The following is a 27028-nucleotide window of genomic DNA, read 5'->3' on the forward strand; positions in this document are numbered from 1 at the left end:
TCAACGCAAGGAACAAGGCACACCAACTCGCCACAACCAAACCTGACACAGACACAACAAGTCTGACCTAGCACGGGAGGATTACAAGCCTGATCACTGTACTTGGGGCAACTCACAGTTTCCATTGAACACAGTCAGTCAGTGTAATATATAAATATATTATATGATTAACACATTTTCTGATTAGTAAGATACTCACCATGTTTTGGGATTCCTCGCTGTTACTCCCAGGAGTTCCAGCTATTTGTTTTGTTGTTCAGTGCTATCTAGGCCAGCTGCCTCTCAGGAGTATTCTGAGCTATGAAGGTGGAAGAGGAAAAGTTGGCCGACTACCCTATGGATATCATGTGAAGCTCCCCGAAATATTCCAGAGGGTTGGATCAGAAGCCCTGTCTCAGAAACATCTACTGACAGAGGAGTGGAGAAGTCTTAGTGGGGGAGTTTAACCGGAGAGCGAAACTTTGACACTCTTTTTTTTGAAAACTGTAAGAGCTTGTGAGAAAGGTAAGACATTCTTATTTACATTGTTATTTGGCAATTTTGGTGCACTTTTGTTGTTGTGTAAAAAAATCCTACATGGACCTTTCTGTTCCTTTTTAAACATCTGAGATAGATTTGTTCTTACATTTAGCTCAACATTAAATTACTCCACCAATCACTGCAGATAGAGCAGCTTGCTATGGATCAGGCAAGCTATTTAAAGGCATTGGACAGGGTGCTAGATGCAACTGAAAGAGAGTGAGAGAGGGTGGAGGAGGCTTGGTTTGAAGTGGTGGGCATCTTGTTGTTATGACATGTATCATCTGAATTATGCTCATGGAATTATATCTACTGAGGAGCGGCTTATATGAAGGAACATTTAATGTCTTAGACCATCAGAAAGTTGGCTTAACGTTGGAACAGCTAGCTAGTGTGCAGTGCAGCACAATAATAAAAATAAACACACTTACTTTTACTAGTTAATAAATTGTGATAATGTGACAACTATAGTATCCTTAAGGAGTATTTAAAAGTTGAATCCATTATTTTCGAATGAAAAAATCGCTTGTTGGACAGGAAAGAAATGCCTGTAGTGTAAAATAATGTTTTTAACTGGTTCCCATACTTTTAAAATAACGATTATTTTCGGGACCAGTTTAGATCACTTTCGTTTGTGGTTCTGATTCTATTCCAACAAAAAAACTGGTTCAGGTTCTGTTCCCTGAACCAGTTCCAACCCTTGGTTATTTCCAAATCACTTTAATGATTTTAATGTGAAATGTGAAGACTATTTGAAAGGGGAGCATATCATAATTTCATTATCCAATCTTAACATAATCCCAGCCTCACCCAACCTAAACAAACTCATTCAATAAAAGTTTTTCCTTCAAGTCATCCATTTGCATGGTATGCTATCTTAGGAGGGAGTTCACCTTAATTGACAAGCCCACTTGTACATATGTTCCTTTACTTTACTCAAAACCATTCTAGAATTGGATGACAGTGGGACTGCTTCATAAATGCCACATTGTAGGTTCAATTGAATCAATCCCATAGTCTCTGGCTACAGTACGTCCCAATTATCTCTCCTTTCTCCCAAAATGTGCACTTGTTCACTTCCTTTAACTGATTTGAAAGGAAAAGCCTAGTGGGAAAAAAATATGGCGGAAACTCCCAAGACCATGCCTTCATCAATCCAATGCTTTTAGATTTTTGGAAAGTAGTGAAAAGGTCAAAACCCTTTCAGCAGGAATGGGTATTTGGAACCACCCTATGTAATATATGTCCTACATTGGACTTAGGGGGATGATGTAGTGTGTTCCAGTCAAAATTAAAGGGAAATCTCACCCCAATTACATTTGATTGTCCTACACTGTAAGCAGTATGGACACGGTAATACAGTGATACTTTGTAACTTTTTTTAGACATGGGCAATGTCTACACGTTATACGTTTTTTGCATTTCTGGAACAAGACCAATACGAGGCAATATCCCCGATAATAACATTTTCGCACGTCAAGTCCAAATCATCTTAAAGTAAATGAATTTAGCTGAACAATCAAGACCAATATGTCATTTTGTAATTTGGGTGAACTATCCCTTTAATCATGGTCTCTAGACGGAAGATGTTACAGCACCCGCCCGGATCAGGCTTGGCCACCCCTGGTGTATATTGATTAGGAATGGGTCTCTCAAGATCCAACATGGTGGACATAATGCATCATACATAAGTGAAACATAAGTGATACAGTTTACAATTGGCTCATTCATCCCCTTCCTCTCCCCTGTAACTATTCCCCAGGTCGTTGCTGCAAATGAGAACGTTTTCTCAGTCAACTTACCTGGTAAAATAACGGATAAATTAAAAATGTAAAAATACACTGTATCCTCTCTTTTTCTCTCCAGATCCAACATGGCAGTTGCCAGCATATCAATCCCTGGTTCCACGCCGGGCCACAAACTGGGGTTTGATGACTACAGTCTCTACAACAACCTGTCAGATGACGAGCTGATTCTGCTGGCTATCGAACGCAGCCTCAGTGATGCCCACAATGCCACTTCACCCAGTGAAGCCAGCAACACCCCAACAGCTCTAGGCAGAAGAACAGTCCAGTATAGGTCAAATCCATCCCCAACCAGGCCAAACCCACCGAGGCAGGAACCAAGACATAGGCCACCTACTGCCAACCCAACTGACGCGTATGTGCCAGCTGAAAACAGCCTTCATTCTTTTTCATTATCCACTTTTGGTTTTGGGCCACCATTTATATTAAGTTGTAGGCTATGAATAGTTACATACAATTCCAATTTCATGGCATAATGACATGCTGCACTATAACTGTCCATATTACATAACATCTGTAGTTACAGTGTACAGCAGTAATTATCTGGTCATTACAAAGTAGTTCCAAATCAAATTGTGTTGGTCACATTCACATTGTTAGCAGATGTTGTTGCGAGTGTAGCAAAGTTCTTGTTACTTGTTACAAGTCACTACATAGCACAAGGACAACGTAATAAAAAATGTTGCCAGTCAAGACATGGTCAAGGAAAGGGATCTCTGATTATTATGTTGCTCTAGTCAGTCATATACGTCTATGTGTCACTGTACAGACTCCATCAATGCAAATGTTTTTCGAATCATGTAACCTTACGTTTATTGTGGGTTTTGCCATTTGATATCATATCTCGGAGTGCAGATATGCATGAGAGTGACTGTTTTCTCAAACGAATGACTTGACTTGTGAGGTGTTTACGTCTGCTTAGCTAACTTGACTAAACTATTTAACCGCTTACTGCTAGCTGGAAAACCGAGAGTATCGTTTGTTGACATACAACACCTCGTTTACAGGCCGGTCTGATTGTTTCCAGTGGGCCACGTGCCAAACACCTGTCCCATCAAATCTCGTGATACTGATCCCTTACCCAACCTGCTTTTTGGGAATACATCCAAATAGCATGGTCTGAAGTTCACATGTCACCAAGGTTGAAAAATAGCAACACTGATGAAAACAAGTCTCTGTGCTGAGTTGGATGCAAGATTGCAGGGTTCATAAGGTTTAACTAGGTCATGTTACAGTATTGGCAGGACAATTGCAGCATTGCGTGTGCTTGTGCAATACGTTACTATAGCATCTCCTAGTGATAGTTTGTCGCAAAAACCTGTAGCATGGTACAACTTGTAAAAAATATTAAAATAACTTTTTAGTGCCCTGCAACAGTCTTAAGCCTACCCCTAAGAAAAGCTTTCAGAGGAACATTATAGTGGCGATATGAACTAGAATTGAAGACAGGTATTTTAGATGTGTGCACTGTAGTGATTGATACAGAGCTTCTCATAGTAAGCATGTCAGCAATGAGAATCAAACGTTTCACTTTGAAGAAACACACAATATCCAATGAGCTTAGGGTCCCACTGTATTAGCGTAGTTCATTTTACGTACACATTTGCAGCAGTCAACTGTGACTGTCAACTGAGTATATCTCACTGTTATTGTAGCAGGAGAAGGAAATGTGAAGAAAGAAGGAAATGTGACGACGTTGTGGTGACTCATTTTGTCACAGGCAATGGAAAGCGCATGCTGGCAATGCACAGAGGCGACAGCTCCATTCAGTATGTGCTGGAGACAGAGGAGAAGTGTCTTCTTTCACAAAGGGTATCTTCTTTCCCTTCACAAAGGAACACTAGTATCTTCTGTAGCTCAGTTGGTAGAGCATGGCTTCCCTAGTCACACCAAGACATGAACACTAAATGGATATATATTATATTATTATTATATATTATGTAATGATGTTTGTATTAATATGTGACGGCATTTATTGTATGTTAGTTTTACAGCTCATAGGATACAAACCTGCTGGGAATGATCTTCTTAAAAGGAAGCTTTCACTTTTCAAGATAAGAAAATGACAAATACAACTGAATAATAGTGCACAACAATGATTTTCTAAATCTGCAACAAGTTTCTAGCCATGGAAGGGCCTTTTCCTGCTCACCGTGTCACCACCATTCTAGTAGGGTTTACAAATCACTGCTTTTAAAAACGTTTTTAGTTTTGATGACATCATCAAGTTGCACTATTTTATCTAATCCTTTAACCACAGCGCCATTTCCACAAATGTAGACAGTGCTATTGTGCTTGAGATAAAGTGGTGGAATTCCCCTTTTAAGGTAACCAATGTTTTTCCAACACCATAAACCCTAACTAAGGATGAATGAATTTTGTTTTAATCCACTATCCATAACTCAAAGTTACCGAATTAAAAAAATAATCACTGACAGAGTTACTGAGTTTGAGAATGATCTGGATTTCCACTTAATGTATTGTATTGTACATGTGGGCTAGAGAAAAAAAGCAAGTAGATGATGATGGGTATGTTTGCCTATTAGGGAACAGGACACTATTGTGCAAGCAGTCCTGAATGGTGATGTGACTATGGTTCAAGCTATGGCTAAAAACAATGCGAATAACATACTGTGGCCTGACAAGTATGGATGGATCCCACTGCACGAGGCTGCATATTATGGCCAAGACCAGTGTGTCAGGGTTCTTCTTGGGGGTAAGTGCAATTCAAAACTCCATGTATGAACATGTATAGCGATAGGTTAATGTTTAACATTAGTACAGTAATTTTGGGGATCATTGTTGTTGTCCTTTTTAGTAACACTTTTATTTTACAATCCTATTTCAGCTAGTTGACCTGATATTTACCGGGAAAGTTTGTAGTGGTAACTAGGGCTGTTACGGTGACCTTAATACTGCCACACCGGCGGTCACGAGTCATGATGGCAGTCAAATTCCACAAGACAGTTTAGTTACGGAAATTAGGCTTCTCCAAGCGCTGATGCTGCTGATGGTCATTAGTAGCCTACCAAACTTGCTAACTGTCTGGTACTCAGCACTCTATTGTCCCTCTAATCACTCTCACATCATTGCAAATGTAATCAGACATTTCATGAGATCCCATGAGCTTATGTTTTGCAACATTCCTATAGGCGATGCAATTGCGTGAGAAAACAGAGTGATGGCCTCTATTAAAAAGTGGAGGCCATCACTCTGCTTTCTATAGGCTAGGCTTACTATATTTATTTCGCAACATTCCTAATATTAAGTACATTGTTTCTCTTTACAACAGGAGTATAGCCTACCTGACTGGCATGAACATGAACCACAGTAAAAGCGTCCTTCATTCTCTAAGTGCATACAGATGACATGTATTTTTCCCTCTATCGCTGTTTCGACAGGTGCATGATAATGGTCCAGTCTAAATAAAAATACATTTTAGTATATGTAAAGACAATAATAAATCAAGAATAGACCATATTATCCTATCACATGTGAATGATATATTATCACTTGTGAATGATGCCCAGTTTGTGTGCAGTAACGCAAGAAACACATGCATTGTTTTTGCGACTTTTTTTCAAATCAAGGTCACACACCTCGTGCATTCTAGGTCATAGGCCTATATGTTTGGATAATGTTTCAAATAACTTAAAATTAAGCACATGAATCCACGTTCCAACAGGTGTAAAGCCTAACTGGCATACATACACAGCACGTGAGTTTCAAGTTTTGGAAAGATAATTTTCACCATAAATGTTTTTGGGATGATAGTGGTTGCATTCATTTGGGATCTATTCTATTCTACAACTGTCCCAGACTATGTTAGAAATATTTATTTATTGCACAGAATAGATAAGTCATCTTTTTTACTATGGGGGATAGAAGATTGACATAGGCTAGTGATTTTTTTGCTGTTTGTTAGGCCTACTCATCTTGTAAATGTGGACAGTTTTTCCAATATCTTCAATATGCGCCTCGGAATTGGATAAGGACGCATGCAGTTGAGTCCCCGGTGTGTCTGTCTTAACTTGTAGCCTTTGAGAAAGACCTGATCACATGATGGAGAGCCATTTCAGTGAGAGGTGCTTTGGAGCATGTAGCTGGGAAAGGGGAATTATAATTATTAGATTCAGCCCAAGGGCACAATGGCCACTGGCCGCAAAAGGCACAGATTTTTTAGGGGGCATTGCGGCCACACAAAGAGGATGGCATTATCAAGTGCTTGTCAAATTGTGAATGAGGGACTGATGAAGTGTGTACAGCCTGCACAAAAACAAACCAAGCAGAGTTCATGCAACTTTTTTCAAATAGTCATTTGTCAAATCATGCAGCCTTAGAATGTATTAAAACTCAAAACGTATATCCCAACTTTTGTATCACAACTAAAGTTACATAAATAACTCTAAATGAAGCATACACTGTAGGAGCACCTGTTTCTTTGTTAAGTGCTCAACACAGAATAGATGCATGTGCGCACTCCCTCAAATTGTTGGAGAGAAAATCTGGAGAAAATATCCTTTCTATTTTATTCAGCTATGTTCAATTGTATTCTTAATAATAATACTAATCCTAATACTATAAAATAATATGAAACAATGCCATATGAATGAACAATGAATTCTAAGCAAATCTTGTCTGCTAAATGAACTAGTGTACCCCACAGCCATATGGCATAGCCAGATCAGGACCTAACATAACGACAACTCAGTGTACGCTATTCTTTTCTTCTGGTATAGACAACATTTTCTTCATCTCATGTTTCTTTAGATCTGTCTAAAATAAATAATGGATTTGTTGTGATGGTGTAGGCTATTCTACATAGATTTATTAGACTTTAATATATAGATGTTCCAAAGGTCTGCATCAGTGTCTTGAAGGCAATTTATATTATCTCGGCTCGGAACACCCCTTTACCCACATAATTACCAAGTATTTGACCATTTTACCAATTAAAACCCAGCTAAGTAGCAGACTAAAATACAATATAAAATAAAGTATAGCCTAGTCTCATTGTTATCTCATGTGTTATTTTTTTCACCCTTCAAGCTCAACCTAGTATGATTAACAAGTGTGACCTGAAAGGCCAGACTGCTCTCATCTTGGCGGTGTACAGGGAAAAGGTGGCCTGTGTAGAGATGCTTCTGGAGAAGGGGGCTGACCCAGACCTCGCCAACAAGGACAGAGAGACCCCACTCTACAAAGGTAACACATTTGCCATAGAGACCTACTAAGACCTAGATTATATGCCTATCTCTTTGTAATTATCCTTTTATTTTAAGCGTACAAAGTCATAGGCTACTTGACTGATACTAAAATTATGTGTTGGGCAGCAAGATCAGCACTCTGTGAGAAAAAACTGAATGAAAAACTTGCCCTTAATGGATTTGAAAGAAAATGACTGGTACAAGAATTCCTCCAGCCCAAGCCTACACCGATCTAATGCTTTAGGATTTGTGGGGAATACAAGTGAACAAGTGCACACTTCATGAGAAAGGAAAGGTATATGGGGGGGGGGGGGGGCAGGGATTTCTTGATATGAGAAATACAGCTACACTCAAAATCTGCCATTACAGAACGTCTCTTCCAATACCATTCTAAGCTGTCTTGCATACACTGGGAATACCCCCAAACCCGTGTTTAGGAAACAGTCTTCCATGACTAACAAAGTCTGGGATTTCTTCTATTTAACTTCATCTTTGACTGTATTCCACAGCTTGTGAAGGTGGTAATGCTGAGATTGTGGTCATGCTTCTGAATCACGGTGCTGTGGTGAACAAACACTGCATTCAGGGCTGTACAGCTCTCCAGGAGGCTGTGAGCCGCAACAACGTGGAGATCTGTGAGATCTTGGTCCAGGCCGGGGCGAAGCTCAGCCCAACCAACATGTACGGTATCGCGCCCCTATTTACTGCAGCCCAGAGTGGACACGAGGAAACACTTTGATTTCTCATTAAACACGGTATGTCTTTTCCCTGGAAAAATGGGTGAACTCTGTAGGCCAGCGGTCACCAACCTTTTCTGAATCAAGATGACTTTCTCAGTCAATAAGCAAGCATAGAGTTACCACTCAGATGTTTTTTAACCATTAACCTAATATAAGCAATTATTCTGTAAGACTGAGGTTAGTGGAGTAGGCCTAATACATGTTCACAGCATATTAGCTACAACATGCCTGGCCTGCCAATATTGTTCTTCTCAGACCATATTATATTTCAAAACTCGAGCTTTGATTACTAAATAGATCAGTTGGTGTAGCACTTATGAGGCACAGCTGAGCATGAATTGAAATAATTAGCAAATAAGTACCTTTTTTATTTTACTGGACTGATGGTATCTGCTTCTGATGGTAATGGTTGTTTCAAGACAACTGGGAACTCGAAAAAAAAACAAGGTCAAATCATTACGTCAGTAATCAGAGGTCTAGAAAGATGCTTGAGTTTCTGACTTGGAATTCTGAGTTGGATGACCGTTCAAAATGACTTTTCACAGTCGGATCTCGTTTTTTCCCGATATCCCAGTTGTCTTGAACGCACGGAAGACGGAAGTCAGAGATTTCCCAATTCCCAGTTGTTTTGAACACGGCATTAGTATCAACGGAGGGAGGGAGAGAGCAGCAGAGAGTCCACCTCTCACGGTCCCTGCCCTCTCCTTCCTTTTTTCTGGTGATACTGACCAGAGAGAGGGGACACCATCTTAACCAGATGTCAAAACTCGAGTCGCACCGCATTCTCCTCATGCACAAATTCATGTTATTCCTATGACCAGAAAAAGTTAAATATTCCTTGATATTAAAAGAGACATGACAAGCTGCTAATAATGGGAGCACTTTGCTTATCCGGTGCGCCGGGCTTCTAAATCAAGTACACCTACCGCCGACAGCAAGAAAGAAAGGGAGCACAAGTCTTTATCACAGCCTTTATGGTTGTGTTTTTACAGACATGTTTGGTGATGGACTAGGAATGCCGTGAAGATCGGCCAAAGGGCGCAGATCACATAAAACTGTCATGTAGCTCTTACTATGGATTGTTTGTTGACTTTTCTAACTGTCAGTTGCACTGAATTTGTTCTAGGTGCTGATATCAACAGTGAGGCAAGTGATGGGGCCACCGCTCTGTATGAAGCGGCTAAGAATGGCCATGAGGACATTGTGGAGCTTCTACTTTCTCAGGATGCTGATGCCAACAAAGCGGGCAATAAAGGACTTCTGCCACTACATATTGCTGCCCAACGAGGAGCTGATGGGTACCTGCAATTAGCTTACAAATATCAATGCACAGCACCCTTAAAGCAGAACTGAACTCTAGAACTAACTTCTCTTGTCCAAAACAGCATATGTAGCATCACAACTAGTCAGAAACATTTATTCCAGTCATAAAGTCAGTGTCGTCCAAAACAGAGTTTTGTGTACAAGAGTTCTCCATGACTTACATGAAGGTTGGCTTTTGATTTCAACAATGCCCACTAACACGGATAAACATTGGCGTTGTTTGAGCTCTATCCAGAACACACAGACAGTGAGACCGACCTGCCCAGCAGCACAGATGTTTGGATGTGTTTACATAAGCAGTGGTGGAAAAAGTATCCAGTTACCATACTTGAGTAATAGTAAAGATACCTTAATAGAAAAGGCCTCAAGTAAAAGTGAAAGTCACAAGGTAAAAAAACTACTTGAGATAAAACTACTTGAGTGTTAAATATACTTACGTTTCAAAAGTAAATATAATTGCTCAAATGTGACTCGTTTCAGGAAACGAGGTGTACTTCCCAGAAGCGCCATTTGAACTCAAATTAGCTTAAAATAGCGAGCAATGTTATTTCTTTGTTATTAGATTAGTTGTTGGACTAAAAACATTGTAAACTCACCAAGAATTCAAATCAATATAGATACATAATGGTGTCTCAATGTAATCAAGCTTTGAAATGATAACATTATTGTAAAATGTTATCTGTTTGTGCTTACTTGCAGTCAATTTGCAGTGTACAAGATATTATAACTATGTTCCAGCCCCTGACAATCTGCACAGAACAGACTTTTTAAATCACTCAGCAGTGCCATTTGCAGAAGGACACATCATTTGGGAGGGGTTTGGGTGTCCTCCCATTTTTCAGGCATCTAAAGCCCATTTCCTGCATTTCTACACAATGGCCCTTTTAGCCATCTCTATTTAGAACAACAAAAATAAGAAAAAATGCCCACAGTGATTAGGGAAGATATGATTAAATGTTTAAGTGATAGATAAGACTGAACTAGATCCATGATAATTCATTAATCAATGTTGTGTTGCACCTTTATCCAATAGCCCAACAAATGAACAACTCCTACAGATAAAGTACAAACACACATCAACACACAGAAACAGTACACCCTCCACAGAGCCTAATAGTACTGTAGAGCTCCTTTTACTTGCACACAATATAGCTGTCATCCTGCCTCTAGGGGTGCACGACCCTGTAGCGTCCCAACCCAACACACCCCACTCAGCTTTAGGATCTTAGTGAAATATTCATTAACGGCTTCAGGTGTGTTAAGGCCAAGCCCAGAGTGACAAAAGTAAGGACTGAGCAGCCCAGCAGCTAGGGATTGTCTAAATCTCCCCTGATGTGGGCATGTTTTCAATACAATACAGTATTCCATATAAGGCATCCAGACCCTATGAAAGTTGCACAGTGTATCCTTAATCTTAAAACAAATCTAATGATAATGTACATAACTTTACATTTCTTACATACATTGTGGGAGAATAATCAACCTTTCAATTAATGGCAATGCATTTATTAGCCACTATTTTATTTATTTAACTAGGAAAGTCAGTTAAGGACGCATTCTTATTTTCTGTACAGCACTTTGAGATATCAGCTGATGTACGAAGGGCTATATAAATAAATTTGATTTGAATTTGATTTGAGTTAAGGACTTCTTACCCCTACCCCGGCCAAAACCTAAACCAGATGACACTGGGCCAATAGTGTGCTGTCCTATGGGACGAATCACAGCCGGTTGTGAACCAGGGACTGTAATGATGCCTCTAGCACTGAGATGCAGTACCTTAGACCACTGCGCCACTTGGGAGCCCATATAAATGCTAGGTTACATAGTTTCTTCTGATAACGGTTTCCAGTATAAACATTTCCAAGCAAACAGAAACAGGGACAAGGGAGAATCTGTAGACATGCTGAGATAAAAGTACATACTCTTTGCAAGAATTCAGCCAGCCTTCACAAGGCCACAACATATGCAAATATGTCCCCATTTGAGCTTTACACCTCCAGCAGATTAATACAATTTCTGAGTGCATGATATTCTGTTTCACTAGCATATAGTAGGTTCTTTGGATGGTCTTAAACTGCAGTAATTTATGTCTCAGATTATATGAACATGACTGGGCATTCTAACATATCTGTTTCATCACCAGGTCTTCCTCACATTTTAGATTTACATCTTTTGTGTCATCGGGAATAGCCTCATCAACTCTTGATACAGTTTGGAAATCAACTTTGGAGGTTTGTCAGACTGCCTTAAATTAGCATCTGGCTTGTTCAGTGTTTGCTGGACAGAGAGGATAAAGTGTTGTATCTGCAAAAATGCACCTCACCTCTGTCACAGACTTGTCTCGCCTGGCTGCCTAACTCTTCTGAGACCTCTGTCACCAACTGATGCTCATAAAATGAGGCACGATAAATAATTACTTTGGTGTACATTTATACATTATATTATCCAATAATAGAATCAATGGATCAATAATTGAAATTACCATAATTCCCAGATCCTAGACTGTAGCTTTGAACTTTAGCTGCTGTCCTGTAGCTACTGTAGGTCAATCAATCAATCTGTCACATTCTGACCTTAGTTCCTTTGTTTTGTCTTTGTTTTAGTATGGTCAAGGTAGCCTGTTTTCACGCGTGAGTTGTGGGCGATTATTTTCTGTTGTGTGTTTTGTGTATTCACCGTACAGGACTGTTTTGTGTCGTTCGTTGTCGCTTTATTGTTTTGTTCTTTAGTGTTCTGAGTTATAAAAATATCATGAAACGTACCATGCTGCGCATTGGTCCTCTGATCCTTCCTACTACTCCTCCTCGTCGGAGGAGGAAGACAACCGTTACAGAATCACCCACCAACCAAGGACAAGGCAGTGTGGTAACGGACAGCAGCAGCGATCTCCAGACTCCTGGACATGGGAGGAGATTTTGGACGGCAAAGGACCCTGGGCAGAGGCTGGGGAATATCACCGCCCCAAGGCAGAGCTGGAGGCGGCGATATGAGGAGGCAGCACCGCAGCGCAGCTGGGACGAGAGGCATCCCCAAAAATGTATTGGGGAGGCACAAGGGGAGTGTGGCTAAGTCAGGTAGGAGACCTGAGCCAACTCCCCGTGCTTACCGTGGAGAGAGGTGGACCGGGCAGGCATGCTGTGAGGTGCACGGTGTCCCCGGTGCGCAGGCTTATCCCGGTGCGTTACATTGCAGCGCCTCGTATCGGCCAGGCTAGAGTGGGCATCGAGCCAGGTGCCATGAAGCCGGCTCAGCGCATCTGGTCTCCAGTGCGTCTCTTCGGGCCAGGGTACATGGCACCAGCCCTGCACATGGTGTCCCCGGTTCGCCAGCACAGCCCAGTGCGGTCTATTCCACCTCGTGGCACTGGCCTGGCTACGGGGAGCATCCAGCCAGGTAGGGTTGCGCAGGCTTGGTGCTCGAGACCTCCAGTGCGGCTCCACGGTCCGGTCTATCTGGTGCCTCCTCCACACACCAGGCCTCCGGTGGCAGCCCCTCGCACCAGGCTGTCTCTCCGTCTCCTCCCTACAGGTGCTCCCGCCTGTTCAGAGCTGCCAGAGTCTCCCGCCTGTCCAGAGCTTTCCAGAGTCTCCCGCCTGTCCAGAGCTTTCCAGAGTCTCCCGCCTGTCCAGAGCTTTCCAGAGTTGCCCGTCTGTCCTGAGCTGCCAGAGTCGCCCGTCTGTCCTGAGCTGCCAGAGTCGCCCGTCTGTCCTGAGCTGCCAGAGTCGCCCGTCTGTCCTGAGCTGCCAGAGTCGCCCGTCTGTCCTGAGCTGCCAGAGTCGCCCGTCTGTCCTGAGCTGCCAGAGTCGCCCGTCTGTCCTGAGCTGCCAGAGTCGCCCGTCTGTCCTGAGCTGCCAGAGTCGCCCGTCTGTCCTGAGCTGCCAGAGTCGCCCGTCTGTCCTGAGCTGCCAGAGTCGCCCGTCTGTCCTGAGCTGCCAGAGTCGCCCGTCTGTCCTGAGCTGCCAGAGTCGCCCGTCTGTCCTGAGCTGCCAGAGTCGCCCGTCTGTCCTGAGCTGCCAGAGTCGCCCGTCTGTCCTGAGCTGCCAGAGTCGCCCGTCTGTCCTGAGCTGCCAGAGTCGCCCGTCTGTCCTGAGCTGCCAGAGTCGCCCGTCTGTCCTGAGCTGCCAGAGTCGCCCGTCTGTCCTGAGCTGCCAGAGTCTCCCGCCTGTCCAGAGATTTCCAGAGTCGCCCGTCTGTCCTGAGCTGCCAGAGTCTCCCGCCTGTCCAGAGATTTCCAGAGTCTCCCGTCTGTCCTGAGCTGCCAGAGTCGCCCGTCTGTCCTGAGCTGCCAGCTCAGTCTGTCCTGAGCTGCCAGGGTCGCCCGTCAGTCAGGAGATGCCAGAGCCGCCTGTCAGTCAGGAGCTGCCAGATCCGTTCGTTACTCCGGTGCTGCCGAATCGCCCTTCACTCCGGGGCTGCCGGAATCACCCGTCACTCCCGGCGCTGCCGGAATCGCCCTTCACTCCGGAGCTGCTGGAGTCTCCTCCTGTCCGGAGCTGCCAGAATCTCCCTTCCATTCGGGACCTGTTGCTTGGGTCCCCAGTCCGAGGTCAGCAGCGAGGGTCACGCGCTCTAAAGAGGCCACGGATGCGGGATAAGAGGCGGACAAAGACTATGGTGGAGTAGGGTCCACGCTCAACGCCAGAGCCGCCACCGCGGACAGACGCCCACCCAGACCCTCCCCTATAGGTTCAGGTTTTGCGGCCGGAGTCCGCACCTTTGGGGGAGGAGTAATGTCACGGTCTGACCTTAGTTCCTTTGTTTTGTCTTTGTTTTAGTATGGTCAGGGCATGAGTTGGGGTGGGCAGTCTATGTGAATTTTTCTATGATTTGGTATTTCTGTGTTTGGCCTGGTATGGTTCTCAATCAGAGGCGGCTGTCTTATCGTTGTCCCTGATTGAGATCCATACTTAGGTAGCCTGTTTTCATCCGTGATTTGTGTTGATTATTTTCTGTTCTGTTGTTTTGTGTATTCACCGTACAGGACTGTTTCGTTTCGTTCGTTGTCGCTTTATTGTTTTGTTCTTTAGTGTTCTGAGTTTTAATAAATATCATGAACACTTACCACGCTGCGCATTGGTGCTTCGATCCAGTGAGCTGAGATAAGGCGGGGCTTTACTGAGCTACGACTTATAGATGACCTGGAGCCAGTGGGTTTGGCGACGGATATGAAGCGAGGGCCAGCCAACGAGAGCATACAGGTCGCAGTGGTGGGTAGTATATGGGGCTTTGGTGACAAAACGGATGGCACTGTGATAGACTGCATCCAGTTTGATGAGTAGAGCGTTGGAGGCTATTTTGCAAATAACATCGCCGAAGTCGAGGATCGGTAGGATAGTCAGTTTTACGAGGGTACGTTTGGCAGCTTGAGTGAAGGATGCTTTGTTTTGCGAAATAGGAAGCCTATTCTGAATTTAATTTTGGATTGGAGATGCTTAATGTGACTCTGAAGTAGAGTTTACAGTCTAACCAGACACCTAGGTATTTGTAGTTTTCCACATATTCTAAGTCAGAAACATCCAGAGTAGTGATGCTGGAAGGGTGGGTAGGTGTGGGCAGCGATCGGTTGAAGAGCATGCATTTAGTTTTACTTGCATTTAAGAGCAGTTGGAGGCCACGGAAGGAGAGTTGTATGGCATTGAAGCTTGTCTGGAGGTTAGTTAACAGTGTCCAAAGAAGGGCAAGAAGTGTACAGAATGGTGTCGTCTGCGTAGAGGTGGATCAGAGAATCACCAGCAGCAAAAGCGACATCATTGATGTATACAGAGAAAAGAGTCGGCCCAAGAATGGAACCCTGTGGCACCCCCATAGAGACTGCCAGAGGTCCGGACAACAGGCCCTTCGATTTGACACACTGAACTCTGTCTGAGAAGTAGTTGGTGAACCAGGCGAGGCAGTCATTTGAGAAACCAAGGCTGTTGAGTCTTCCTATAAGAATATGGTGATTGACAGAGTCGAAAGTCTTGACCAGGTCGATGAATACAGCTGCACAGTATTGTCTCTTATCAATGACGGTTATGATATCGTTTAGGACCTTGAGAGTGACTGAGGTGCACTCGTGACCAGCTCGGAAACCAGACTGCGCAACGGAGAAGGTAAGGTGGGATTCGAAAAATGGTCTGTGATCTGTTTGTTAACTTGGCTTTCAAGACATTAGAAAAGCAGGGTAGGATATATATAGGTCTGTAGCAGTTTGGGTCTAGAGTGTCTCCACCTTTGAAGCGGGGGATGACCGTCTAGAGTGTCTCCACCTTTGAAGAGGGGGATCTCAATCTTTGGGGATCTCAGACGATACGAAAGAGAGGTTGAAGAAGCTAGTAATAGGGGTTGCAACAATTTCGGCTGATAATTTTAGGAAGAGAGGGTCCAGATTGTCTAGCCCTGCTGATTTGTAGGGGTCCAGATTTTGCAGCTCTTTCAGAACATCAGCTATCTGGATTTGGGTGATGGAGAAATGGGGAGGCTTGGGCAAGTTGCAGTGAGGGGTGCAGGGCTGTTGACCGGGGTAGGGGTAGCCAGGTGGAAAGCATGGCCAGCCGCAGAAAAATGCTTCCTGAAAATCGGTGGTGACAGTGTTTCCTAGCCTCAGTGCAGTGGGTAACTGGGAGGAGGTGCTCTTATTCTCCATGGACGTTAGTGTACTAGAACTTTTTGGAGTTAGTGCTACAGGATTCAAATTGCTGTTTGAAAAAGCTAGCCTTTGCTTTCCTGACTGCCTGTGTATAGTGGTTCCTAACTTCCCTGAAAAGTTGCATATCCCTTGGGCTATTCAATTCTTATGCAGTATGCTAATGGTTGCAGTGGGCTAATGAACGAAAACATTGAACTTTGGAGAATTGGAAAACCATTGCTTGGTCTGATTACTCCTGGTTCTTGCTGTTTCAAGCTGATGGGATGAAACCACATGAGTACAATTATCCATCATGCAGCATGTCAACATTACAGGCTGGTGGTGGTGTGTTTTCATGCCACACATTGGGTCCCTTGATAAAAGTGGACAAATGTTTGAATGCCACAGGATATTTGAACATCATTTCCAATAAGGTGCATCCCTTCATGGCAGCAGTGTATCCATCTGCAAATAGTGGGATGAGATGGAACGAGCTATTCGGAGTAGAGATCCACTACCAGTCAACTTGACACAACTGTGGGATGCATTGCAGACAATATGGGCCAGCATCCCTATGGAATGCTTTCGACACCTTATTGAGTCCATCTCCCGATGAATTAAGGCTGATCTGAGGGCAAAAGGGGGTGGAACTCAATATTAGCACATTTTTTGTAAACTTGGTGTACATTGTCTCTTGCGAAATAACGGAAAATTAAACACAGAACCCCCTCCCAGTTACATTTAAATTTAAGTCATTTAGCAGACGCTCTTATCCAGAGTGACTTACAAATTGGTGCATTCACCTTATGACATCCAGTAGAATAGTCACTTTAAAATAGTGCATCTAAATCTTAAAGGGGGGTGAGAAGGATTACTTATCCTATCCTAGGTATTCCTTAAAGAGGTGGGGTTTCAGGTGTCTCCGGAAGGTGGTGATTGACTCCGCTGTCCTGGCGTCATGAGGAGTTTGTTCCACCATTGGGGGCCAGAGCAGCGAACAGTTTTGACTGGGCTGAGTGGGAACTGTACTTCCTCAGTGGTAGGGAGGCGAGCAGGCCAGAGGTGGATGAACGCAGTGCCCTTGTTTGGGTGTAGGGCCTGATCAGAGCCTGGAGGTACTGAGGTGCCGTTCCCCTCACAGCTCCGTAGGCAAGCACCATGGTCTTGTAGTGGTTGCGAGCTTCAACTGGAAGCCAGTGGAGAGAGCGGAGGAGCGGGGTGACGTGAGAGAACTTGGGAAGGTTGAACACCAGACGGGCTGCAGCGTTCTGGATGAGTTGTAGGGGTTTAATGGCACAGGCAGGGAGCCCAGCCAACAGCGAGTTGCAGTAATCCAGACGGGAGATGACAAGTGCCTGGATTAGGACCTGCGCCGCTTCCTGTGTGAGGCAGGGTCGTACTCTGCGGATGTTGTAGAGCATGAACCTACAGGAACGGGCCACCGCCTTGATGTTAGTTGAGAACGACAGGGTGTTGTCCAGGATCACGCCAAGGTTCTTAGCGCTCTGGGAGGAGGACACAATGGAGTTGTCAACCGTGATGGCGAGATCATGGAACGGGCAGTCCTTCCCCGGGAGGAAGAGCAGCTCCGTCTTGCCGAGGTTCAGCTTGAGGTGGTGATCCGTCATCCACACTGATATGTCTGCCAGACATGCAGAGATGCGATTCGCCACCTGGTCATCAGAAGGGGGAAAGGAGAAGATTAATTGTGTGTCGTCTGCATAGCAATGATAGGAGAGACCATGTGAGGTTATGACAGAGCCAAGTGACTTGGTGTATAGCGAGAATAGGAGAGGGCCTAGACCAGAGCCCTGGGGGACACCAGTGGTGAGAGCGCGTGGTGAGGAGACAGATTCTCGCCACGCCACCTAGTAGGAGCGACCTGTCAGGTAGGACGCAATCAAGCGTGGGCCGCGCCGGAGATGCCCAACTCGGAGAGGGTGGAGAGGAAGATATGATGGTTCACAGTATCGAAGGCAGCCGATAGGTCTAGAAGGATGAGAGCAGAGGAGAGAGAGTTAGCTTTAGCGGTGCGGAGCGCCTCCGTGATACAGAGAAGAGCAGTCTCAGTTGAATGACTAGTCTTGAAACCTGACTGATTTGGATCAAGGTTTTTTCAGAAGGGGTGCAACTCTCGCTCTCTTGAGGACGGAAGGGACGTAGCCAGCGGTCAGGGATGAGTTGATGAGCGAGGTGAGGTAAGGGAGGAGGTCTCCGGAAATGGTCTGGAGAAGAGAGGAGGGGATAGGGTCAAGCGGGCAGGTTGTTGGGCGGCCGGCCGTCACAAGACGCGAGATTTCATCTGGAGAGAGAGGGGAGAAAGAGGTCAGAGCACAGGGTAGGGCAGTGTGAGCAGAACCAGCGGTGCCGTTTGACTTAGCAAACGAGGATCGGATGTCGTCGACCTTCTTTTCAAAATGGTTGACGAAGTCATCTGCAGAGAGGGAGGAGGGGGGGGGGGGGGGGGAGGATTCAGGAGTGAGGAGAAGGTGGCAAAGAGCTTCCTAGGGTTAGAGGCAGATGCTTGGAATTTAGAGTGGTAGAAAATGGCTTTAGCAGCAGAGACAGAGGAGGAAAATGTAGAGAGGAGGTAGTGAAAGGATGCCAGGTCCGCAGGGAGGCGAGTTTTCCTCCATTTCCGCTCAGCTGCCCGGAGCCCTGTTCTGTGAGCTCGCAATGAGTCGTCGAGCCACGGGGCGGGAGGGGAGGACCGCGCCGGCCTGGAGGATAGGGGACATAGAGAGTCAAAGGATGCAGAAAGGGAGGAGAGGAGGGTTGAGGAGGCAGAATCAGGAGATAGGTTGGAGAAGGTTTGAGCAGAGGGAAGAGATGATAGGATGGAAGAGGAGAGAGTAGCGGGGAGAGGGAGCGAAGGTTGGGACGGCGCGATACCATCCGAGTAGGGGCAGTGTGGGAGGTGTTAGATGAGAGCGAGAGGGAAAAGGATACAAGGTAGTGGTCGGAGACTTGGAGGGGAGTTGCAATGAGGTTAGTGGAAGAACAGCATCTAGTAAAGATGAGGTCGAGCGTATTGCCTGCCTTGTGAGTAGGGGGAAGGTGAGAGGGTGAGGTCAAAAGAGGAGAGTAGTGGAAAGAAGGAGGCAGAGAGGAATGAGTCAAAGGTAGACGTGGGGAGGTTAAAGTCGCCCAGCACTGTGAGAGGTGAGCCGTCCTCAGGAAAGGAGCTTATCAAGGTATCAAGCTCATTGATGAACTCTCAGAGGGAACCTGGAGGGCGATAAATGATAAGGATGTTAAGCTTGAAAGGGCTGGTAACTGTGACAGCATGGAATTCAAAGGAGGTGATAGACAGATGGGTGAGGGAGAAAGAGAGAATGACCACTTGGGAGAGATGAGGATCCCGGTGCCACCACCCCGCTGACCAGAAGCTCTCGGGGTGTGCGAGAACACGTGGGCGGACGAAGAGAGAGCAGTAGGAGTAGCAGTGTTGTCTGTGGTGATCCATGTTTCCGTCAGTGCCAAGAAGTCGAGGGACTGGAGGGAGGCATAGGCTGAGATGAACTCTGCCTTGTTGGCCGCAGATCGGCAGTTCCAGAGGCTACCGGAGACATGGAACTCCACGTGGGTCGTGCGCGCTGGGACCACCAGATTAGGTGGCCGCGCCACGCGGTGTGTAGCGTTTGTATGGTCTGTGCAGAGAGGAGAGAACAGGGATAGACAGACACATAGTTGACAGGCTACAGAAGAGGCTACGCTAATGCAAAGGAGATTGGAATGACAAGTGGACTACACGTCTCGAATGTTCAGAAAGTTAGGGGGAGTGATGAGCTCTACAGCAGTGTCTCACAACTCAATTGCTGATTAAAACTTCTTATGGCTTAGATCCCACTAACGGGATCGATATGACAACAGCCAGTGAAAGTGCAGGGCGCTTTCGTATTTTACACCATTTTAAAGATAAACTTTTTGTTAATCCCACCACAGTGTCTGATTTCAAAAAGGCTTTACGATGAAAGCACACCAAACGATTACGTTAGGTCTGTACCAACTCACTGATAAACAGCCATTTTTTCAAGCCAAAGAGTCACAAAAAGCAGAAATAGAGAGAAAATGAATCACTAACCTTTGATGATCTTCATCAGATGACACTCATAGGACTTCATGTTACACAATACATGTATGTTTTGCTCGATAAAGTTCATATTTATATCCAAAAATCAGAGTTTACATTGGCGCGTTTTGTTCAGTAGTTCCAAAACTTCCGGTGATTTTGCACAGAGCCACATCAATTTACAGAAATACTCATCATAAATGTTGATGAAAATAGAAGTGTTATGCATGGATCTTTAGATAAACTTCTCCTTAATGCAACCGCTGTGTCAGATTTCAAAAAAGCTTTACGGAAAAAGCACACCATGCAATAATATGAGTGCAGTGCTCAGGCAACAAAACAAGCCATACAGATATCCGCCATGTTGTGGAGTCAACAGAAGTCAGAAATAGCATTAGTAATATTCACTTACCTTTGATGATCTTCATCAGAATGCACTCCCAGGAATCCCAGTTCCACAATAAATGTTTGATTTGTTCGATGAAGTCCATCATTTATGTCCAAATACCTCCTTTTGGTTCGCGCGTTTTTAGTACACAATCCAAACTCACGACGCACAGGCAAGTCCAGGCGAAAGTTTGGGCGAAAAGTCATATTACAGCTCATAGAAACATGTCAAACGAAGTATAGAATCAATCCTTAGAATGTCTTTATCATAAATAAAGTAATCCTTCTCACCCCCCCCTTAAAAGATTTAGATGCACTATTGTAAAGTGGCTGTTCCACTGGATGTCTTAAGGTGAATGCACCAATTTGTAAGTCGCTCTGGATAAGAGCGTCTGCTAAATGACTTAAATGTAAATGTAAATCTTCAATAATATTCCAACCGGAGAATTTCTTTGTCTGTAGAAATGCAATGGAACTCAAGCTAACTCTCACGTGAGCATGCGTGATCAGCTCATGCCACTTTGGCAGTCTTCTGACTCATTCAGGTCCCATTCCCCAATCCTTCACAGTAAAAGCATCAAACAAGGTCCTAAAGACTGCTGACATCTAGTGGAAGCCTTAGGAAGTGCAATATGACCCCATAGACACTGTATATTGAAAAACTACAAACCTCAGATTTCCCACTTCATGGTTGGATTTATTTCTCAGGTTTTTGCCTGCCATATGAGTTCTGTTATACTCACATACATCATTCAAATAGTTTTTTAAACTTCAGAGTGTTTTCTATCCAAATCTACTAATAATAAGAATATATTAGCAACTGGGCCTGAGTAGCAGACGGTTTACTCTGGGCACCTTATTCATCCAAGCTACTCAATACTGCCCCCAGCCATAACATGTTAAACTGTTTTCTGCCCCTCCCAAAAGATAGAATTTGTAGATAATTGGCCTTCTTTCTGGGACTCACCCACAACTATCGGACCTTGTAGTTACGGCAGATAATATTCACATTTTTGGTGACTATAATATCCACATGGAAAAGTCTATGGACCCACTCAAAAAGGCTTTTGGAGCATCATCGATTCAGTGGGTTTTGTCCAACATGTCTCCGGACCTACTCATTGCCACAGTCATACTCTGGATCTCGTTTTATCCCGTGGAATAAATATTGTGGATCCAAATGTTTTCCTGAATGTAAACCTGGACTATAGGACCACCATCTTATTATGTTTGTAATCACAATAAATAAACTGCTCATACACCAACCAAGGATCATCAAAAGCCTTGCTTTAAATTCTTGGGCAACGCAAAGATTCCTAGATGCCCTTCCAGACTCCCTCCACCTACCCAAGGATGTCGGTGTACAAAAATTGGTTAACCACCTAACTGAGGACCTAAATGTATCCTTGTGTAATACCCTAGATGCAGTCGCACCCCTAAAAACAAACATCTGTCACAAGAAATGTACTCCCTGGTAAAAAAATACCAGAGCACTGAAGCAAGCTTCCAGAAAATTGGAATGAAAATGGCGCTCCACAAAACTCGAAGTCTTCTGACTAGTTTGGTAAGACAGTACCTTGCAATATCAAAGAGTCCTCACTGCTGCGTGACCATCATATTTTTCTAACCTAAATGTATTTTTGATACTGTCGCAAAGCTAACTAAAAAGCAGCATTCAACAAGAGGGTTCACTTTAGCAGTGATAAATTCATGAACTTTTTTGATGAAAAGATCATGGTCATTAGAAAGCAAATTACGACTCTTCTTTGATTCTGCATATTTTCTATTTACATATGCTGATCCAAAGATCAGTTATCCTGAATCTGCATAGAACTGCCAGGACCTAGGATCAATGGAGAAACACCTTTTTAATCATGTATCTCTTCACACATTCATGAAAAAAGTCAAGTCATGGCCTCCAAAACTTCAAGCTGCATACTGGACCCAACTAAAATACTGAAAGAGCTACGTCCTGTGCTTTGTCCTCCTATGTTGAACATAATAAATGGCTCCCTATCTCCCGGATGTCTACCAAACTTGTTAAAAGTGATATAACCTCTCTTGAAAAAGCCATGACCCTAATTTTTTTTTTTTTTTTAACAATCTGCCTATTTCGAATCTCCCATTCCTCTCAATTATTTTTAAAAAAGCTGTTGCGGAGCAACTCACTGTCTTCCTGAAGGCAAATAATGTATATGAAATGCTTCAGTCTAGTTTTAGACCCCATCATAGCACTGAGACAGGCACTAGTGAAGGTGGTAAATTACCTTCTAATGGAGTCAGATCAAGGCTCTGCATCTGTCCTCACGATCCTAGACCTTAGTGCTCCTTTTGACACCATCGATTAACACATTCTTTTGGAGAGATTAGACACTCTAATTGGTCTACACGGACTAGTTCTTACCTGTTGTAAAGATATAAGTTTGTCTCTGGATGGTTTGTCCAAATAAATTGTACATTTTGGCGTTCTTCAAGGTTCCATTTTATGACCACTATTTTTTTCAGTATATATTCTACCTCTTGGTGATGTCATTCAGAAACACAATGTCAACTTTTACTGCTATGCAGATGACACACAGCAGTTACATTTCGATGAAACATGGTGAAGCACCACAATTGCCTACTCTGGAAGCCTGTGTTTTAGACATAAGGAAGTGGATGGCTGCAAATGTTTTACCTTTCAATTTAGTCAAAACAGAGATGCTAGTTTTAGGTCCCTAGAAACAAAGATATCTGCTGTTGGATCTGACAATTAGTTTTGATGGTTGTACAGTCATTTAAATAAAACTGTGAAGGATCTCAGCATTGCTCATCTCTCTTTTGACAAACATATCAAGAATATTTCAAGGACAGCATTTTTCCATCTTCATAACATTGCAAAAATCTGAAACTTTTCATCCAAAAATTATGCTGAAAACTGAATCCATGTTTTTGTTACTTCTAGATTAGACTACTGCAATGCTCTACTCTCCGGGTACCGGATAAGCTATATAAACTTCAGTTAGTGCCTAACACGGCTGCTAAAATCCTGACTAGAACCAAAACATTTGATCATATTACTCCAGTGCTAGCCTCTCTACATTGGCTTCCTGTTAAGGCTAGGGCTGATTTCAAGGATGTACTGCTAACCTACAAAGCTTTATATGAGGTTGCTCCTGCCTATCTCTCCGATTTGGTCCTGCCATACATAGCTACACATACGCTACGGTAACAAGATGCAGGCCTCCGTATTGTTCCTAGAATTTCTAAGCAAACCGCTGGAGGCAGGGCTTTCTCTGTCTTACTAGTGCTCTTCAATGCCATCCCAGGAGGTGTGTGTCACTTGAGTGGGTTGAGTCAGAGATGTGATCTTCCTGTCCGGTTTTGTTCCTCCTCTAGCTCGTGTGTTGGAGGAGATCTTTGTGGGCTATCCACAGCCTTGTCTCAAGTTGGGGGTCTGTTTGGTGTGGTGTGGGGGCTGTGCATTGGCAAAGTGGGTGGGGTTATATCCTGTCTGGGAGTATCGTCGGACGGTGCCACAGCATCCCTCGACCCGCTCCTATCTGTCTCCAGTATCTATGCTGCAATAGTCTGTGCTGGGGGGCCAGGGTCAGTCTGTTATATCTGGTGTAATTCTCTTGTATTATCTGTTGTCTGGTGTGAATTGAATTATGCTCCTCTCTAATTCCCTCTCCCCCTCTCCTCCCTGAGGACCTAAGCCTTAGGATCATGCCTCAGGACTACCTGGCCAGATGACTGCTGGATGTCCCCAGTCCACCTGGTCGTGCTGCTGCTCCAGTTTCAACTGTTCTGCCTGCGGCTAGGGAACCCTGACCTGTTCACCGGACGTGCTACCTTTTCCCGGACCTGCTTTTCTCGACTGTCTCTCGCTCTCTACCACAGCTGCTGCCTCGATCTCTGAATGCTCGGCTATGAAAAGCCAACTGACATTTACTCCTGAGGTCCTGACCTATTGCGCCCTCTACAACCACTGATTATTATTTGACCCTGCTCGTCATCTATGAATGTTTGAACATCTTGAAGAACAATCTGGCCATAGATACTTATTTCTAATTATGTTAGAATGCAAAGATAAAGAAAATCTCTCTTCTCACTAACGGCAAATGATTGCATCTTTTCAATCAATCACATCAGCAGATGTCACGAAGTGCATATACACTTATACACTTATGCAATGCAGATGTAGAACCATGGTGGCTAGAAAGAAACATAGAGAGGATATTAAAAGAGTACATGTCCATTAAGGCTATATCGTTCTTCAATGTGTTAAAATGTTCATAGATGACCAATCAAGTCCAATAAAAATCAGTGGTTATGGAAGGTCAACAGGTCAGCACCTCAGGAGAAAATGTCAGAGAGGTGAAGATGAACCTGCTTTATGTTATGAATAAGCGTGTTCATCATACCCCCCCATTTTCACCAAATACTAGGCTCCTTGCAATGCAATACTTCAACCACTGGAAACTGTGTGTACGTATGTTCTAAAGTTTGCGGGAGGGTAGTTTCATTTTTATAAATGGCAACTTTTGCGTGAAAACTGGCACACGCATGTTTACCGCTTCCAGTCTGAGTGTGTGTAACAGTGTGTGTTTGTAGATGGTTGCGAAATCTGTCTATTGTGCTTGAAGCTATTTCACAGCAGCCTTTTCAAGATGCTGGAAGGCACTGAGAATATATTTCCCTAGTTCCAAACGACTTTTCTACTATTGCTGAATTCTGCATCAGTTCACCATTCGTGCCTGCAATATGGCCCTGGGCTATCTAAGGATACCCTTCAACGTAACCCTTCATTTGTGCCTAAAGTTAGCAATTCATCATTGTCTTAGAGTATTTGGCTTTTCACCCACCTCCTTTTTCTCGTCAACGGTTATCCCATTGGATAGTGGAGGGTATTACTATATATTTACTTATAATATCAGGTGAGTTCAACCTCCGGGGAGCCTGAGGCATTTGTTTTAGTGCATTTCTGTACAACAGATTTGCAATGCGGCAAGTTGGCATCCCCTCACACATTTATGAGGTTTAACCGGATGGAAATCATTGTGCCTTCACTGGAACATGTAGTACTCAGTGTTGGGGCATCTGAGGGATAGGAGCAGTTACTATTTTCCCTTTTTATGTGAAAAACTTCTTACTTTTTAACTCTGAATTTTTGGCAAAGTGCTCATGAGTAAGCATTTTATAGTTAAATCTATACCTGTTGTATTTGTCGCATGTGACAAATACAATTTGATTGATTTGATTTATAAGCCAGTTACAGCCATTAAAACTATGTTTCAGTAGTGACACATTTTGTGAGGGGTGTGGAATTCAGGTAAATATTTCAAATATGCAATACAAAGTGTGTGAGCAGTATATATACCTGACATATGTTGGAAGACGTGTGCTGAAAATTTGAAAAAAAATTCTAACCCCCATTTGCACTACAGTACTTCTGTAGAATGACCCATATCAAATGTGATGGAATGCTGACAGTTAAACCACCAATGGGAAGGGCTGACAGAGATGATGAGCAATATGACTGTGGCAGTAGTGAGGTCATTGTGTGACCTCATGTTGGTTGTTGTGTCTTGGCAGCACAGGAGCTTGGTGGCACTTTAATTGGGGAGAACAGATTTGTGGTAATGGCTGGAGCGGAATAGGAATATAGAATCCATAACTCTATTTTACTTGATATGTCGTTATTACGCAATTAGAAACCATGCTGATCTGAGCAAGTGGGAAGAGAGAAGTGCTGGTTTTGGTCAAGGCTCATTGAAATACGTACAGTATGTTACTATTTGTTACTATCTAATTGGCATCCAATCCCCACAAGTCAGTGTAATCTATGAACAGGTTGGACCAAATGAGCCTTTTTAACTGAGAAACATACAGTGCCAGAAATTATTCCACTTCTTGACATTTTCCACATTTTGTTGTGTTACAGCCTGAATTTAATGGATTATGTAATGTAAATGATTACATTCAGATATGTTGTCACTGGCCTACACACAATACCCCACAATGTCAAAGTGGAATTATGTTTTTTTAAAATGTTTACAAATTAATAAAAAATGAAAAGCTGAAATGTCTTGAGTCAATAAGTATATAACCCCTTTGTTATGGCAAGCCTTAATAAGGTCAGGAGTAAAAATTTGCATAACAGGTTACATAATATGTTGCAGGGACTCACTCGGTGCAATAGTAGTGGTCACTCAGTCAAGCAGTAAATTTAAGACAGATTCAACTGCAACGACCAGGAAGGTTTACCAATAACTCACAAAGAAGGGCACCTGTTGGTATATGGGTAAAAAAAAGAAAAAAAAGAATATCCATTCGAGCATAGTGAAGTTATTATTTACACGTTGGATGGTATCAATACACCC

The 27028-nt window shown here is 43.7% G+C and overlaps 1 protein-coding gene across 1 annotated transcript; it reads left to right on the forward strand.

Moving 5' to 3' along the window:
• LOC127931384 (ankyrin repeat and SOCS box protein 2-like) lies at positions 1 to 26724 on the forward strand. Its single transcript, XM_052523877.1, has 7 exons — positions 1 to 504; positions 2386 to 2679; positions 4871 to 5040; positions 7374 to 7529; positions 8041 to 8286; positions 9398 to 9569; positions 24362 to 26724. The coding sequence occupies exons 2-5, from the start codon at positions 2393 to 2395 to the stop codon at positions 8268 to 8270; spliced, it is 843 nt and encodes a 280-aa protein (XP_052379837.1). The 5' UTR covers positions 1 to 504; positions 2386 to 2392; the 3' UTR covers positions 8271 to 8286; positions 9398 to 9569; positions 24362 to 26724.
• Positions 26725 to 27028: the final 304 nt, after the last annotated feature.

This window comes from Oncorhynchus keta, chromosome 8 (assembly GCF_023373465.1).
Source record: "Oncorhynchus keta strain PuntledgeMale-10-30-2019 chromosome 8, Oket_V2, whole genome shotgun sequence".
Lineage (NCBI taxonomy): Eukaryota > Metazoa > Chordata > Actinopteri > Salmoniformes > Salmonidae > Oncorhynchus > Oncorhynchus keta.

Coding starts and splice junctions, on each gene's coding strand:
- LOC127931384 (XM_052523877.1), top strand. CDS start 2,393: ATGGCAGTTGCCAGCATATCAATCCCTGGTTCCACGCCGGGCCACAAA. Junction 2,680..4,870: donor ACTGCCAACCCAACTGACGC/GTATGTGCCAGC, acceptor TTTGCCTATTAG/GGAACAGGACACTATTGTGC. Junction 7,530..8,040: donor AGAGACCCCACTCTACAAAG/GTAACACATTTG, acceptor TGTATTCCACAG/CTTGTGAAGGTGGTAATGCT.